This window comes from Candoia aspera, chromosome 3 (assembly GCF_035149785.1).
Source record: "Candoia aspera isolate rCanAsp1 chromosome 3, rCanAsp1.hap2, whole genome shotgun sequence".
In the NCBI taxonomy this organism is placed as follows: Eukaryota; Metazoa; Chordata; class Lepidosauria; order Squamata; family Boidae; genus Candoia; species Candoia aspera.
In genome coordinates this window covers 169,859,205-169,875,613 of record NC_086155.1, presented here as the reverse complement: position 1 = coordinate 169,875,613, position 16,409 = coordinate 169,859,205, and the positions used below count along the sequence as shown (strand labels likewise).

General features: G+C 36.1%; 1 protein-coding gene across 2 annotated transcripts in view; it reads left to right on the top strand.

The window, feature by feature from the left end:
* TCEA1 (transcription elongation factor A1) overlaps positions 1-15,644 on the top strand; it is a 30,464-nt gene extending 14,820 nt beyond the window's left edge. For both annotated transcript variants that reach the window (XM_063299288.1, XM_063299287.1), the window contains 7 exons: positions 2,550-2,637; positions 3,842-3,990; positions 5,094-5,150; positions 5,820-5,974; positions 7,923-8,069; positions 14,011-14,082; positions 14,837-15,644. In XM_063299288.1, coding sequence (XP_063155358.1) covers positions 2,550-2,637; positions 3,842-3,990; positions 5,094-5,150; positions 5,820-5,974; positions 7,923-8,069; positions 14,011-14,082; positions 14,837-14,845 — 677 coding nt within the window. In that variant the 3' untranslated portion in view covers positions 14,846-15,644. The remainder of the gene's footprint in view (positions 1-2,549; positions 2,638-3,841; positions 3,991-5,093; positions 5,151-5,819; positions 5,975-7,922; positions 8,070-14,010; positions 14,083-14,836) is intronic.
* Positions 15,645-16,409: the final 765 nt, after the last annotated feature.

Below are 16,409 nucleotides of genomic sequence, written 5' to 3'. Positions count from 1 at the left end.
GAACCATATAAAGCAACTTTTGGAAGACATCTTGGAAATCATCTAGGTCTATCTCTGCCCCGAGGCAGAGAGCAGAAGTACACTGGAAGAGCATCCCAACAGATAGCCATCTACCCTCTGTTTAAACATTTCCAAAGAAGTAGAACCCACCATCCCCCAGGCAGTTTTTTCCATAGTTACCTTACCTTATTGTTAAGGTTTTTTTTCCTGATGTCCAGCTGAATTCTACTTCTTTGTTATTTAGACCCATTATTTCTTGTCTTTGTTCTGGGATAACTCTGAACAACTCTGTCCCTTCTGCTATGTGACAGCCCTTTAGGTGCTTGAAGAGAAGTTTCATACCTCTGTGATCTTCTCTTCTGCAGTCTAAATATATCAGAACCTCTAACCATTCCTTTCCCACTTGCTTCTTATCATCTTGGCTGGTTTCCTCTGGAGATTTTCCAGTTTGTCAATGTCTTCCCTAAAACTGGGTGCAGTATTCTAGATGTGGTCTGATCAACACAAATCCGAGAGAAAAGAATACTTCTTTTGATCTTGACACATATTCCTGCTGACGTAGGAATACTCTCTTGCTCTCAGCAGTGGTGGAGCCTTTCATAAGGACATAAACTCACTTTCTAATCACTTTTGGAAATGTTCAATTTAATCACTTTATGGATATTAGAGACCTTCAAAACAACAAAATTTGACACCTGCTGAGTTTTACCTTCTTCAGATTTAAGAAATTTTAAATAGAGTCTCAACAATTTAAAATAATACACAATTGGCAAAAAGCAGGGGGAAAAGGAATTTTGATTTAAGGACGTTTTAAATGGACTGGGAGGCCACAGAGATTTGGTATATTGGTTATTTTTGCTGTAAGACTTGAAAAACAAGTATATAATGAAATAATATAGTTGTGGGAAACAACTTAAACAGAACTAAACCCTTATAGGAACTGAGGCTTGATGAAAGTTGCAAATGGACACTAGAGGGAACCAAAGGAACATGCAGAAAAGAGTTAAAATGGCTAAGCTGGCTATAACTTTTCTTATTATAAACAGGTTTTTTACAAGGGTTGAAATATTAATACCTAATATCTCAGAAAAGCTACAGATTTCAATGGATAAACTTTTAGAAGACGATGAGAAAAATTTTTTAAAAAACTTTTACCTGACATAGACATTATAGAGCTTGAAGGTATGAGGACAACAAAATTAAGATCAAAATAGGAATACAAAAGACAAATCAAGAAAAGGATTTGGACATGTAACAGCTGTGACAAGAAATTCTGGAAGATGCCTCTTTTTGGGAAGAAAAGGATCTGGATCTGGAACAGCCCCAACAAGAAATCAAGTAGGCTGGTGAAGCTTTGAAGACTTCTTTTAAATACCAAAAAGTGATGAAAGATCAAATCCTGAAATGTCATAGGAACGATTGGTCAAGGTTGTGCAGAGCAAAAAGAAAGAATATAAAGTTGGACTATTTGACCAGGGATAAACTATTTGTTTGATATTTCCAGTAACTCCTAATGGACTTTTTGCTGAACCAGGATTGAAAAAATGATGATTTCTGGATTGTGCATAGATAAAAGTTAGGCTATGGAGAGATAAGTTTCTTTTATTTGTAACTTTAAAAGAGGGTGAAAAGTTAGTATATTAGCTTATGCTTGGTGTGCTAAAGGTTGGAAGCCACTCTATTGTCTTTGTAGTCTTCTACTTTTTTTCTTTTTCTTTTTTCTGCACTTTTTCTTTTTTCATTTAGTTTAGTTTGTATTAGTTTTTACTATGTTTATTGAAAACTTTAATAAAATTATTTTTTTTAAAAAATAATTTGTCCTTAATGAAATTCATCATATTGGTTTCTATCCATTGTTCCAGCTTGTAAAGATCCTTCTGAATCTTGACATTATCTTCTAAGAAGTTGTTGTCCCCTCTATATATGATTTGATAGTCATATATTTTGACCCCTAATTCAAGTCATATATTGATCAGTAGAGGGCCTAGAATGGAGCAACACATCATGTGATACCTCCCTCTAGCCTGACATGACACCGTTGATGACACTCACTGGGTTTATTTGTTCAACCTGCTTTGTAGCCATTTAATTGTATGGTAACCCACCCCATATTTTGCAACTTTGCTAGAATGTCATGCAAGTCTTTTCAAATGCTTTTCAAAGTTAAAATTCAGTATTTCCACCTCATTTCAATGCTTAATAATCTCTTCCATAATTTTGCCCAATATCAGCATGAAAATGGCTGGTCTGAAGTTACTTGGATGGCCTTTTTTATCATTTTTTCAAATAACATTTGCCCTTCCCCATTCTTCTGGCAGTATGCCCATTTTCCATAATTTCTCAAAGATCAGAGAAAAGAGTTTCAAGATGACATCTATAAGCTCTTCTGAGACTCAGATGTAATTGGTCTGGCCCTGAAGACTTAAATTTATTCATGGTTGTCAGGCACTCCCTGATCTTCCTCTACTTATCTTAGATATTCCCTTATTTCATAAACTGAAATATTGAAATATTAGTATTTCTTTCTATGTATTATATATGCATTTTAGATGGACCATCAAATGATAAAGAATCTGAAGAGAAGAAAAAAGAATCAGCATCATCTTCACAAAATAGTCCTGAAGCAAGGGAAGAAAGGTACTTCTTCTAACTTTTTTGCTTCAGTGGTAGAATACAACTAATGTTAATTTTTTAAGTTTGTAAACATTAGGTTGAGGAAAGTGGTAGGAAAAATAGTATACAGACTCAAGAGTAATTTTAAAGGACCTGATGAAAGAATATCTGGAAAAAATATTATTACAAAATAGTCTTTTACACCGTACAGGTACATTTAACACTTGGTTAGATGAAATGCTGTTCCTTTAGATTGGAAGATTTAATTGGATGATAATCATTATGTATAGAGCAGAGACTTCATTTCTGTATTACTTTAGTAATTGTGAATGATGAAATAATATTTATTTCTGCATTTATGAGAATTGTGTTATATATATATGAAAATAGGGATGCGGTGGTGCTGCGGGTTAAACCGCTGAGCTGCTGAGCTTGCCGATCAGAAGGTCGGAGGTTCGAATCCACGTGACGGGGTGAGCTCCCGTTGCTAGTTTCAGCTCCTGCCAACTTAGCAGTTCGAAAACATGCAAATGTGAGTAGATTAATAGGTACCACTTCGGCGGGCAGGTAACGGCGTTCCATGTAGTCATGCCGGCCACATGACCACGGAAGTGTCTACGGACAAACGCTGGCTCTTCGGCTTTGAAACAGAGATGAGCACTGCCCCCTAGAGTCGGACACAACTGGACTTAATGTCAAGGGAAACCTTTACCTTTACTATATATGAAAATACATTTAACATTGTAGGATTTGTTCATTGTTAGGGAACTATGATGGGAAAAGGTGATTTGGAATATATATTGATACCTGTATTATATGTGTGAATCACAGTGCAGTCTAGTGATATTGTTATAGTTTTATAAGATTTGATTCACTGTCCCATCAGTAGCCATCCAGTGTAGTATTTTCGTTCAGTTAGTACTATGAATTAATGTTCCATGACACTTAACAAGACTGGTAGGAACTGAGGAAGTCATATTTTCTAGTTTACAGTATCAAGGGCTACTTGTTACTATTATTTTTAATGAAATTATTGTGTGCTTGTTCGTTTTTGTATCTAGGGTAGACTTCTTGGATTTTTAAAAATCTACTGGTCATTTGATCAGTAGTGGGGTAGTGTCTGGTGGGTGATAAAGAGGGTCCATCTTGTCTTTTTTGATCCATCCCTTGTGGATGCTGTTGATTCGTAATGAAACAGAACAAAAAAAATGTTTGTTTGCCTATTTAGCAGTTCCAGTAGCAATTCAAACAGCAAGAAAGAGGACACTAATATTTCATCAGAAACATATATTTCTTCTTTTCCTCGGGCTCCAAGCACATCTGATTCCGTACGGATGAAATGCAGAGAAATGTTAGCAACAGCTCTCAAAACAGGAGGTAGGAATTTAATTACTATCCTTACTTTTTGTTCTATTCCATATTTTATTTCTAGTTATTTAATATGAAATGCAAAGCTATTAAGAAACCTGATATAAGAAGATATTAAGTGCATGGTGAAACATTTTTTTTTAGATGATATGTCTCAGTATATGTGCTTATTATTTTTAGTACCTGTAATTCTCTCATGTAATTTCTCTTTGAGAATGGCCTGGAGTTATTATTCTTAGCTCTGAACTAATAATTGTAGCAATTCTGAAGTTACAGTAACTAGATTGGATACACATTTGATATTCTATAAGGAGAAGGTGTCTTGTGTCAGTAGAAAGTCTTTTGCTGATCTAATAGTTACATATTATACAAAAAAATCATTGGAAAATTCAGTAGGAAGTGTCTTGGACCACTTAACAGCAGAAGGATGTCTTCTCTGTGAAAAGTGTTAGAAAGTTAATTTCTGACTCCCTTTCAGGAGAGGGACTGAAAGAACTAACTTTAAAATAGTCTACGGTTTGACAAATTAAGGGTCCAGATGGAATATTCAAGATGCTGGTTATTACCTATAAAACCCCTATATATGGTGTAGGGCCCAAGCTACCTATCTTCTGTGCTTTCTGTCCATCTGATACAATTTTGCAGAGTGGGTGTGCTCTGGGTCACCCTGATTAAACAATGTCCTCTTTCAAGACCTAGGAAGTTCACCTTCTGTGTAGGGGTGCCTGCCTTCTGGAATGAGGTCACCTCTGAGATCCATATGGTTCCCACCTTGATGATGTTCCAGAAGGCCTTGAAAACCTGACTTTTTACCCAGGCCTTGGGGTAGGGTGGATGGAACTCCCCTGTTTGTGGTGTTTTATATTTGGATTGTTGTTTAGATTGCCATTTTGCGATTATTTTATAGTTATTTTTGTACTTGTTTGGGTTAAATTTTTGTATTTTGTTGTTTTTATGTTACTCTATAGATACGGATAGAATGCATTGTAAAGTTATAGTACTCTATAATTTACTTAGGAGCACATTTCACTGAATACAATTTTATTTGCTTCTGATTATATGTATACAATCACATTACAAAAATCCTGATTCCCAACTAATTTATTTTTCAGATGATTATATTGCTATTGGTGCTGATGAGGAAGAACTAGGTTCTCAGATTGAAGAAGATATCCTTTCTTATATAATAAAAGTTCTACCTTATTCTGTAGTTTAATTCTTAACCACTTTTAAACTATTTTGTTTTTTTACTTTTTGGGGGGTGCCTGTAGTTGTTTACATCAGTCTGTACTGTGTTCATTAATATACTTACATTTTTATAAACTGCATTAAATACAGAAATGCATTTTAGATCAGGTAATATTTTAAATAATTGTAAAGTAAAAAGAGGATCTATTTTCTTTAATTTTTAAAATGTCGTATATATTAATGGGATTTTATTAATAACAAATAAGACAAAGTGTATATATGCCTTTGAGATAGCTGAGATTATTAAAATATTATTAAAATACCATACCATTAAAAACAGCATGGGGCCAAAATCGACGTGTCACATTACTTTTGTGCATATCTAATTCATGCAAGTAAGACCAAGCCTGATAGACGTTGGCTAATATCTATGATATTTGTGGAAGACCTTCCTGTTGTAGACATACATTTCTTGTTATCAAGTGTTATTAAATTTTATATGCTCAGTCACATCAGTTAAGATTTTACATATAATATGCTCTTGTCAGTTAAAAAAAGGAGCAGATAATTATAAAATAATTTGGTCAAATATTTGTAAAGTAAATCAATTCTTCATTCTTCATATTATTATTTCCTTAATTCATGAACACCTATATTTCAGGAGCTAAAGAATACTGACATGAAATATAAAAATAGAGTGCGCAGCAGGATAGCAAATCTTAAAGATACAAAAAATCCTAATTTAAGGAAAAATGTTTTATGTGGAAATATACCTCCTGATAGATTTGCTAAAATGACAGCAGAGGTAATTAACATTCAACATATTACAATTTTTATTTTCTTAAGCTAAGATTTGAGTATGAATCCACATTACTGAAAGCTAGATATTTTGAAAAAAAGAAAGTTGACACACTAAAACAGCAATTACATATCTTGGTAGAAAATAGTGCCAGAGTCTTCCTCCATGTTTGATTTGTTTAAGCAAAAATCCATGACTTTTCATGTGTCCAAAATAGAAATACAGTATGATTCGCATTTTGGAAAAATATATATATTCTGAACGTATGTCCATATGTTTTTAGCTATATAGAAGGCTGTAATTTATTGCTGTCAAGTCTCCATAAAATAGCAAAGGTGGATGAAAGAACGTACGGTTTGCATGCAGTCTTTGGTCCAGTTCCTGGCATCTCCTGATATGGCTTGGAGAAGCTTCTACCTGAAATCCTGAAGACCAACTCTCAGTCAGTTTAGATGGTAGTGTGCCAAAAAGATCACTGGTCTAAGTGGATATAATGTTTTAAAGTAATACATCAGCTTGAGCTCCGCTTTCTGGATGAGACTGTATAGTTTTCGTGGCAATAATATAGAGTCCTTTCCCATTCCCTTCTTTCATCCTGTTTTATTCACTTTTCACTGTAGCTTACAACCCAGATATTCCCTAGGGGCTTCAGTCCAAGTAAGTCCTACCATATCTGTGGTAGAAAACATTCAGACAATCAGAAGATGGCAGCAAAGAGGCATGGAAAACATTAAATATTTGATGCCACCTAACTTGGTTACCTGAATTGTGCATCCTGGATATGGTATAAATAATTCAAGTAGTTGCAGGCCTCTCACCACTTAGCATCCAAGCCCAGAAATATACAAACAATAAAGAAAAAAAATGTCCTAAAATATTGTTAGAATGCCAGAATATTAAAATAAGATAAGACTTTTTATGACTTCAGAATTTAAGCTAAGAAATGAAAGATTTTGTTAAACATTTCTGATAGTAAGGAAGTGTTTCCTCTGTCACTTTTTGGACAGGTTGCATTAAAAGGCATTAAAAATATTATCCTGTGTAGATGTCCTCTGTTTTATAGGCAGGTTTCTAAATCTGATTAAAGCCATGCTCTTCTGATTGCCAATTAGTGATTCTAGCTAATATGATAGATCTAGGAAGAAATGACATAATGACATAATCTACATTAGTTTTAAATGTACACTTGAAGTTATTTTATAGACTGTTGATTTATTATGCGGGTTAATTGATTTATTGTACTGTGTTTTGATTTTATTTATGCACCACCATTGTGGAAATTGGTTGTATAAATAAATGATTAGTTCAGCATAGGACTTATGAAAAAAAACAGAAAAATCTTTTGGGCAGCAGTGCTATTAATGTTAACTGGAATATATGACCCACTGAACTAAATGGGGCTTAATGCTGAGTAGACATGAATAGGAGTCCACAGTTTAGTTGATAAAAAAAAATGTACAGTATATATATTCAGTTTCTTTATGTTGAATCTGGCAGCTTCAACCATTTCAAGAATATATTTTTCCCTGTGGAGAATAAATCATTTAAAAGTTCTGTATAATAACCAAACCATTGCACAGTACCTAAGACACCTTGCCTCTTTGTTATGTTTTCAAACAGCAGCCACCCAGTGTTATTTTTTGATAGCATTTAGAGGCTGAAGTTCAAATATCATGTTTTCCTATCCTCAAATTGGATTTTCAGTAAAAAGAATAGTCATTTTATAAGCCTCCAAAAAAAACCACACACACACACCTGATTATCCAATACACAGAATAATCTAAAATTAGCCAATAAAGCTAAGTTCATACATCATCACTGTTATTAATATTTTGGCTTACACAGAATAAAGGGTAAACCTGCTGCCTAGTAAATAAAATTTTATTTATATATGAATGTTGTAAATATAATCAAAAAGTGTAAAGCTAATATGATCTTTATTTGCTCACTTTAGGAGATGGCAAGTGATGAACTGAAAGAAATGAGGAAGAACCTTACCAAAGAAGCTATAAGAGAACACCAGATGGCTAAAACAGGAGGAACACAGACTGACCTATTTACCTGTGGTAAATGTAAAAAGAAGAACTGTACTTACACTCAGGTATTTAAATCAATCATATTCAAATAGCATTCAATATTTGTAATTTTGTTAAATTGCTGTCAGAGTTTTCTGACAGCTGTCAAGCAATAATAATATTTGAATTTTAAAAGTAGCCCTTGAGTTCCTTCTGAATATTTTAGGAGGTGCATGATTATGCTCAAAATAATTTGACCATACATATAAAAGTCTGGAAAACATATAGCTTAGAAGAGCTACAGGAAAACCCTATGACCCTGCGTAGCTCAAGGGAGAGAAACAAATGGCAATTAAGTGGCAATATTTTTTCATCTTTGTTGCAAGTTTCAGAAATTGTTTAATAATTATTGAGTGTAATCTTTACCTATTCATATCTGCCTTCTCTCCAGTTGTCAATATGATTATTGGTTTTGCACTAGGATAGGTACTGGATCAAAAGAACCAGTGCTGCTTCTTTTTTTTAATAATTTTATTATTATAGTTTTAAAATACAAAGATAAAATACTAATTCGAACTACAAGAAATATAAGAAGTAAAAAAAAAGAAGTAAAAAGAGATAGACAAAAGAAAGTGAAAAAAAGAAAAAAGATATATAAAAGATGACTCCCCCTTCCCTCCAGACAAGTATAGACAATCACCTTAACTTAACACCTTCTCTAGTAATTCAGTAAAAAAGCAAAAAAAGGACTCTTCTTAGCATGTCTCATCCCTTAATAATAATCAAATTATAAAAACACATCTTTCAATCTTAATCAGCAAAAGTCTATCAAGAGCTTCCGGAGATAGTAATATACATATTTTTAGCTTACTCAAAAAAAAAAAAATCATTTGCATAAACCAACTTATCCCTTACTCAAAAAGGTAAAACAAACGAAATCTCTCCCCAATATTCAAATCCTTAACACCTCATCATTCAATCCTGGTCAAAGAAGAGTCCCATTAATGACTAAACAAAAACCACAACATATATATTTTAACCCTGGTCAAATAAGTTCATTTTATAAATCTTCTGTTTACTTTTAAAAAGCTTGTTCTTTAATCCTGTCAAGGAAGGATCCACAGATTGATTTCTGTCATTTTCTCTTTATCTGCTTTCACGAACAACTCCAATAGTTTCTCAAAAATATCTTCATTGATTTGGATAGTCCTCTATCCAAAATAGAGAGGCTTTCCAAGTCAGTCTTCAGGTTTATTATTTGTATGTTCTTTTTGATTATTAAGATATCAGCCGGTATCTTTTGTAAGTCCATTTTACCATCTTTTTCCAACTTATTCTTGGACTGTAGCATTTTTAATTCAATTTTCAGATCAACAACACTGAAATCAGTTTCAGTTTCCACATCCAAGTTAGCATCCTTTCCGGTATCTCTCTTGTCACCTGGTATCTTTAAATCCATATTTAAATCGGCCTCAATATCTGTTTTATTCAATAAAAACTTCCCCAGACATTCTTAAAAGTAAATCCTGTGTACACTGTTCCCAGACAGCTTTGAATTTTTCTGTAGTCCAATGCTCCATTATTAAAAAATCAGTTCCCCTTTAATTTAGTTCTCTCTAGTTCCTTCTAGCCAACCTTCAAAGTCTCTTCTTATCATACAGTATGTTTATTTCCAATCACCAAAACATTTTCACAAGAGGATTTCTTACAGTTAATTTCAAAATCTTCATATACATTTTGCAAATTATTAAGCATTCAGCAGAAAATATACTTTCTAGTCCATCTGGCCCCTTAGCTTTCCAAAATCCACATTTTAGTTCTCCTTTTGCTGTTTTCCAAAAGTTTTTTTTTTTTTTTTGTTATCTTAAAACTTACACAGAAATTCTTTCATCAGGAGTAGAAGGAAAATCTCCTGGTATAACGTAACTTGCCCTTCCGGAAGTTCTTAAAATTCAAAAACTCAGTAATAGGCAATTTCCTCAAGTATTTAAGAAAGGAAGTTGACAAAACCCGCTGGAGATCAGGCTGCGATCTCTCCACAGGGCGCAGAGCTGCTGTACAAAGCAAACTTGAGGGCAATCCTAGATCTCTCCTTAATCTGGAGAGAAGTTTCTGAGGAGCCGATCAGGTCCCGGATCCTCTTTCCGCTGTGATCATCAGCTCCACTGTTTGCGGAGCCGTGCTCAGTCAGCCATGTCTTCCCTGGACGTCTCCAAAGGTACCAGTGCTGCTTGATGACCTACAGATCCCCATGCCTGGATAGTCAAGTTCTCATCCATCTTAACATACAGGAATAAGCCCTCCACTCTGCCCCCATGCAAAAAACCCACAAACTGTAAGCATTTGTGATTTATACATCTCTACATACCCATCACAGTATTTGCTTTTGGAGTTAGTAACATTATACAAATCACTCAATCATTCCGCCAGTATCTCTCTTCATACTTTCTAGTAGTGTAACTCTACACATATCTGTGGGGCTTCGTAACTGAACTTTTGAAAATAATCCCCAGATATTTGAAATACTGAACCTGGATAAGCTGTAATAAACCAGCAATATTTTTTAGATCTTTTTACAAAAAACCACAATTTTTGTTTGCTGCTCTTGGGATACTGGTATATTTTTCAAGTACAGTTAGAAGATTACTGTGATCTATAATCGATGTCCCCTTCTCAAAATGCTGCATCTTTTTTGATGTTTAGTTTTTTCATCTTCACATCAGACTTAGCCCTAAACTCTCCACTTAACTCTGTATTCCCAATACAAGAAGGCAAATGCCCAGTCAAATATGTTTTCCCCAAACAGTCATAACTGATTAGGATATGGAAAAACTGTTTTTGAGAGTAGTGATGGGCAAAATGTAATCTTCTTGATGTTGCCAGGCTCAAACTCTTTTCCCTTACCACTGGCTGTGCTGGTTAGAGAACATTGGAGTTAGAAGTTCATCATACACTGTCCATTTTAAGGCCACCAAGAAGATTATTGTAAATGGCACAGAGGCATACAAGAGAGAACCTTAACTGTTAAAGAGAAGGATTGTGGATTCACTTCGTATTTCATATGAAAATTATGAGCTCATGATTATTTTGGAAGTCACTAAAGTTTTAATGTTGAATTAAAAGTTAGCTTTAATATGCAGTACTAAACAAGAGACTAACCTTGATTAAACAGAATGGGCTTTTATCTCTGAGTAAACAATTCAAAGTGCTGGTTTTGATCATAAAAGCCCTAAACAGATTAGGATCAGGTTACTTTCTCCTGTATGTGCCTACCCAAACCTTAAAATCGTCCAGTGAGGCCCTTCTCCAGGTCCCCCACCAAAGGAGGTAAGGTGGCTCTCTACAAGGGAGAGAGTTTTTTCTGAGATGGCACCCAATTATGCAATTCCCTCCCAGTGAGGCTTGCCTGATATCCACATTGGTATCATTTTGGCACCAGGTGAAGACCTTTCTATTTTCCCAGGCTTTTAAATTGACTTTTAATTGCATTTTAATTCATATTGTTTTAGATTTGGAATGTCCACAGCTGACTAGTTTATATGGTATTTTCATTCTGCATTTAACTTGATTTTATTATATATGTTTTTATTCAAATTAGCGTGCTTTTTTGTAAACTGACTAGAGAGCTTTGGCTGTTGGATGGTTTAATTTTTTTAATAAATTAGATTGTGTTGTTACAGTAGAATAGAATAAGAAAATTATATTCCCTGGAACAGGGAAGTGGCCGGGGCCTTGGACAGGATCGCGCCTGTGCGGCCTCTCTTGCCTCATCCAACCCGACACTCCCCGTGGTTCACGGAGGAGCTGAGAGTTTTGAAGAGGCTTAAGAGACGCCTAGAGCGCCGCTGGAGGAAGACAAAGACAGAACCCGACCGAACACAAGCTAGGGCCACTATTAAGGCCTACCTTTTGGTGGTAAGAGCGGCGAAACGGCAGTATTTCTCTGCTCTTATTGCATCTGCAGATTGCCATCCGACGGCCCTCTTTAAGATCACACGTACCCTTTTGGGGAAGGTGGGCCCAGTGACCCACCTACAGGGCCATGCAGAAGAGTTTTCTGAGCATCTGCAGGATAAAATCTCTCGGATCCGGTCTAAGTTGGACTCCATGCGTGAAGCAGGGTCTGTGGAGATACCGAGGGAACGTTTTAGCCTTGTTATCTGGGAGCAGTTTGATCCGGTTGGACCCGAGGAAGTGGACAGGATCCTCCGGATTGCGAACGCCACCACCTGTTATTTAGATCCATGCCTCTCCTGGCTGGTGAAGGCAGCTCAGGAGGTGACGTGTGGTTGGGTCCAAGCGATGGTAAATACATCCTTGAGTGAGGGGGTGTTCCCGGTTGCCTTTAAGGAGGCACTGGTGCGCCCCCTCCTCAAGCCATCGCTGGACCCAACTGTGCTGGACAATTTTCGTCCAGTCTCCCACCTCCCCCTTTTAGGGAAGGTGGTTGAGAAGGTGGTGGCATTACAACTCCAGAGGGTCCTGGAGGAAACGGATTATCTGGACCCCTTTCAGTCAGGTTTCAGGCCAGGATATGGGACAGAAACTGCATTGGTCGCACTTATGGATGATCTCTGGTGGGAGCGGGATGGAGGCAGTGCATCCATCCTTGCTCTCCTTGACCTCTCAGAGGCTTTCGATACCATCGACCATGGTATCCTTTTGGGATGGCTCAGGGAGTTGGGGGTGGGCGGCGTAGTTCTGCGCTGGTTCACCTCCTTCCTCCAGGGCTGGTCCCAGTCGGTGGTGATAGGAGAGGAGAGATCCGACCCTCGACCCCTCCATTGTAGGGTGCCACAGTGTTCAGTTCTCTCTCCGCTTTTGTTTAACATCTATATGAAACCACTGGGTAAGATCATCCGTCACCACAGGTTGAGGTATCATCAGTATGCTGATGATACCCAATTATACATCTCTATCCTGGGTGAGGTAAGTGATGCAGTGACTGCCCTTTCTCGGTGCCTGGGGGCTGTGGGGGTCTGGGTGGGGAACAACAGGCTTCAACTGAACCCTGGTAAGACGGAGTGGCTGTGGATTGATGGGGCTTCATCTTCCGGGAAACTGTCATCTTTAGTTCTGGATGGGATGGCACTGCCCCAGACAGACTCAGTGTGTAATCTGGGGGTTCTCCTGGACTCACGACTCCTGCTCGAAGAGCAGGTGGCAGTTGTGGCCAGGAGGGCCTTTGCGCAACTTCGGGTTGTGTGCCAGTTACGCCCGTTCCTGGATCGTGAAGCCCTCCGAACAGTCATTCACGCCCTGGTTATCTCCCATGTAGACTACTGCAATGCGCTTTACATGGGGCTACCCCTGAAGAGTATCCGGAAGCTTCAGCTGGTCCAAAATGCAACCGCGCGGGCTATCTTTGGTCCCCCTAGGTGGGCACATATAACACCATTGCTGCGCGAGCTGCACTGGGTGCCAGTTTGCTTCCAGGTCCAATTCAAGGTGTTGGTTATTACCTTTAAAGCCCTACATGGCATGGGGCCTGGCTACCTGAGGTACTGTCTCATCCCCATTACATCGGCCCACCCCACCCGATCATCCAGAGAGGGCATGTTGCAGACCCCGCCCATAAGAGAATTTCATCTGACGGGGTCCAGGAAGCGGGCCTACTCTGTGGTGGCCCCCGCACTCTGGAATATCTTGCCCCTGGAGGTGAGGCAGCCCCTTCACTCCTGACCTTCCGGAAGGCCCTGAAGACCTGGTTTTGCCATCTCACCTGGGGCGGGAAAGTGAATAACCATTCTTGGGGATGGCTTGCACCCTAGAGTCCCTCCCACCAGCCTGGATTTTACATATCTCCTGGATTTTATTTATTGTGTTTTATCATAATTGTTTTATGTGATTTTAATGTTTATGTTTCGTGGGAGATTTTGTTGTAAACCGCCCAGAGTCCCTCTTCTGGGGGAGATGGGCGGTGGCTAAATTTGAGTAATAAATAAATAAAAAATAAATATAATTTTAGCCAGATTACATTGCTATTTTCTGTTTGGGTTTGTTTGTTTGTTTGTTTGTTTTGGATAGGTTCAGACCAGAAGTGCTGATGAACCTATGACAACATTTGTTGTATGCAATGAATGTGGAAACAGATGGAAGGTAAAAATAACTAGCCTTGTTTGTATTTTGTGCAGTATTGGTTCTTTCTGAATGTTAAAGCTTTTGCTTTATGACAAGTATGTTTCATTATTCTGTATATACTTAACCCGAATAATGAAAGTGAAGCAGCCTAAATATTAAACAAAAAATAAGATTGGGATGCAAATATTATAATTTTAGGGTCTGATATTGCCAAATGTTGCATAAATGATAATGGGAAAGAGGAAAACAAAAGCAAGTTTTCTAAAACTTATATACCTATTGGTTTTTCCAGACACTTTTAGCAGACTTCTATTGGAAAAAGTATATGTAACTAGATTGCTGGTTTTTATCTTGCTCTGTGAGGAGGTGATTAAAAAAAAAATTAGAGGGTGTTATTGCAAAAGGTAGCACATTTGAATTTAGGCAGTAATGCAGTATAACAGATGCTATAACAGCTAGCATTAAAATAAACTACAGTAAATATATGAAGGTGATTTTTTTCATAGTTGCCATTCTGGGCTCTATGTTTTTCAGAGAGGATTCTGTATATGAAATTGAATGTAAAACAGGAAAAGTAGGCTTAATGCATCCTGTAAGCTTTTGAATTAAATGCTCAAAATTGAAGTGTATTCTGATATAAGTCCTGATATTAAAATAAAATACTCAGGACATGTGCAAGAAGTAAAATATCTACATTTGCATTCATTGAAAACAAATGGAGTAAACCTAACTATATGTGCCTATCTCATAAATATTTATTTTGTTTTTACAGTTCTGCTAGAAGAAGAAATTGTTGGACCAGTAAAAAAGATAATTTTATAATTAGCTTTAAAAACTAGGTAAAGCATCCATCTTCTTGCAGAGATGTTTTTGTTTGTTGCCTTTTCAGCAGATATTTCTGAAGTTAGATTTTGTTTTTGACATGACCATCCCTGTAGTTAATAGTCAGAGCCAGGATGCTCAGTTGTACGGTGTAATATTTTTTCCATTTTTATAAGCAACTCTACATTAAACTTTTATCAATGAAATTTGGGTAACTGTTTTTTTCTTAACTTTATGAACAAGGTATTGTACTTATTTGCTTTTGACATACATGGTTGAAATGTTTTCTTGTAAAATGGAATTCACAATTAATATCATACTCCTTTTGAACCATTTCAGTTTGTTAAAGCAAATAGTTTTTCATCACACTAATAAAATAAACTATATTTAGTGTGGGTGGGTAGGTTCTATAAATCATTTTTGCAATTCATCATAACATTTTTTGTTCCGTAACATACAAAAGCCGTTTGTTATATTATCAAACTTCAAATGGTTTTGAAATTTGTATTGGTATATCCCTACTATTATACAGCCTAAAATATGTGCAGTATTTTTATATTAATGAATTCTAGTCAGCCTTTTAAACTATTGGTTTGATGTGTTTTGTTTGCTGTTTTTTGTTTTCCAAACATGACCAAAAATGTTATGTAATTTGCCAGTCATATAGGCATTTGATAACAAATACATTTTACATGAAAAATAATGTAGAATGATTCCTAGATCTCAGAGGTCAGAAATAAAACTGTAAGTTTTCACTACCTGTTTTGGTGGTATATTGTTGTTTCTCAATATTTTCTAAAAGAGATTTTGAAAAATTGAAGTACCCTATTGTTGAAAAAATTATACAATTTAATATAAATTAACCATGTGCTAGAATTAGTTGGAAAGATATATAGTGTGAAGGTAGGTAAATATTTTTTTTAAAAAAACCTTTTGGTGAATAAAGTAGATGCTTCAAGTAGAACTGATAGCAGAACATGACTATCTTTGTACTAAGAGTTCATTTAATTTAATTTCATTTACTACAAAATTCAGTTTTATGTACTATTCTCTATGTGGTATGGTGACTGCAGAAAATATGTTCTTCAAAAATATTGAAGATAATGTTTCTCAGTAACAGTATATTGTATTCTTGAAACAAAAGTTTATTACATATGAAATATTTATAGTATCTATATTGATAGCATTTACGTAAAAAGTAATACTTTAAAAATGTTTATTTCATTTTGAATAATATTTCTGTACTTCAGATACTGTATGGTAAAGCTGCTACTATAAATAATGCATTTATATTCACAGACTGTATGAGCAAATGTTATGTTTGAAGATCTTTTGAACTGTTCTTTGTTCCCACTATCTACTGATTGCATTTTTTACCTGTTTATGAGCATTATAGGAGATAAATATTTTTGGAGGGACTACTTCCACAAATGGAGGACTACTTCAGGTTTTTATGTTCCAGCTGTGCAGACATAAAGTATTCTGTGACCAAGGCTTTTAAAATTGTACATTAGATAGTGGTG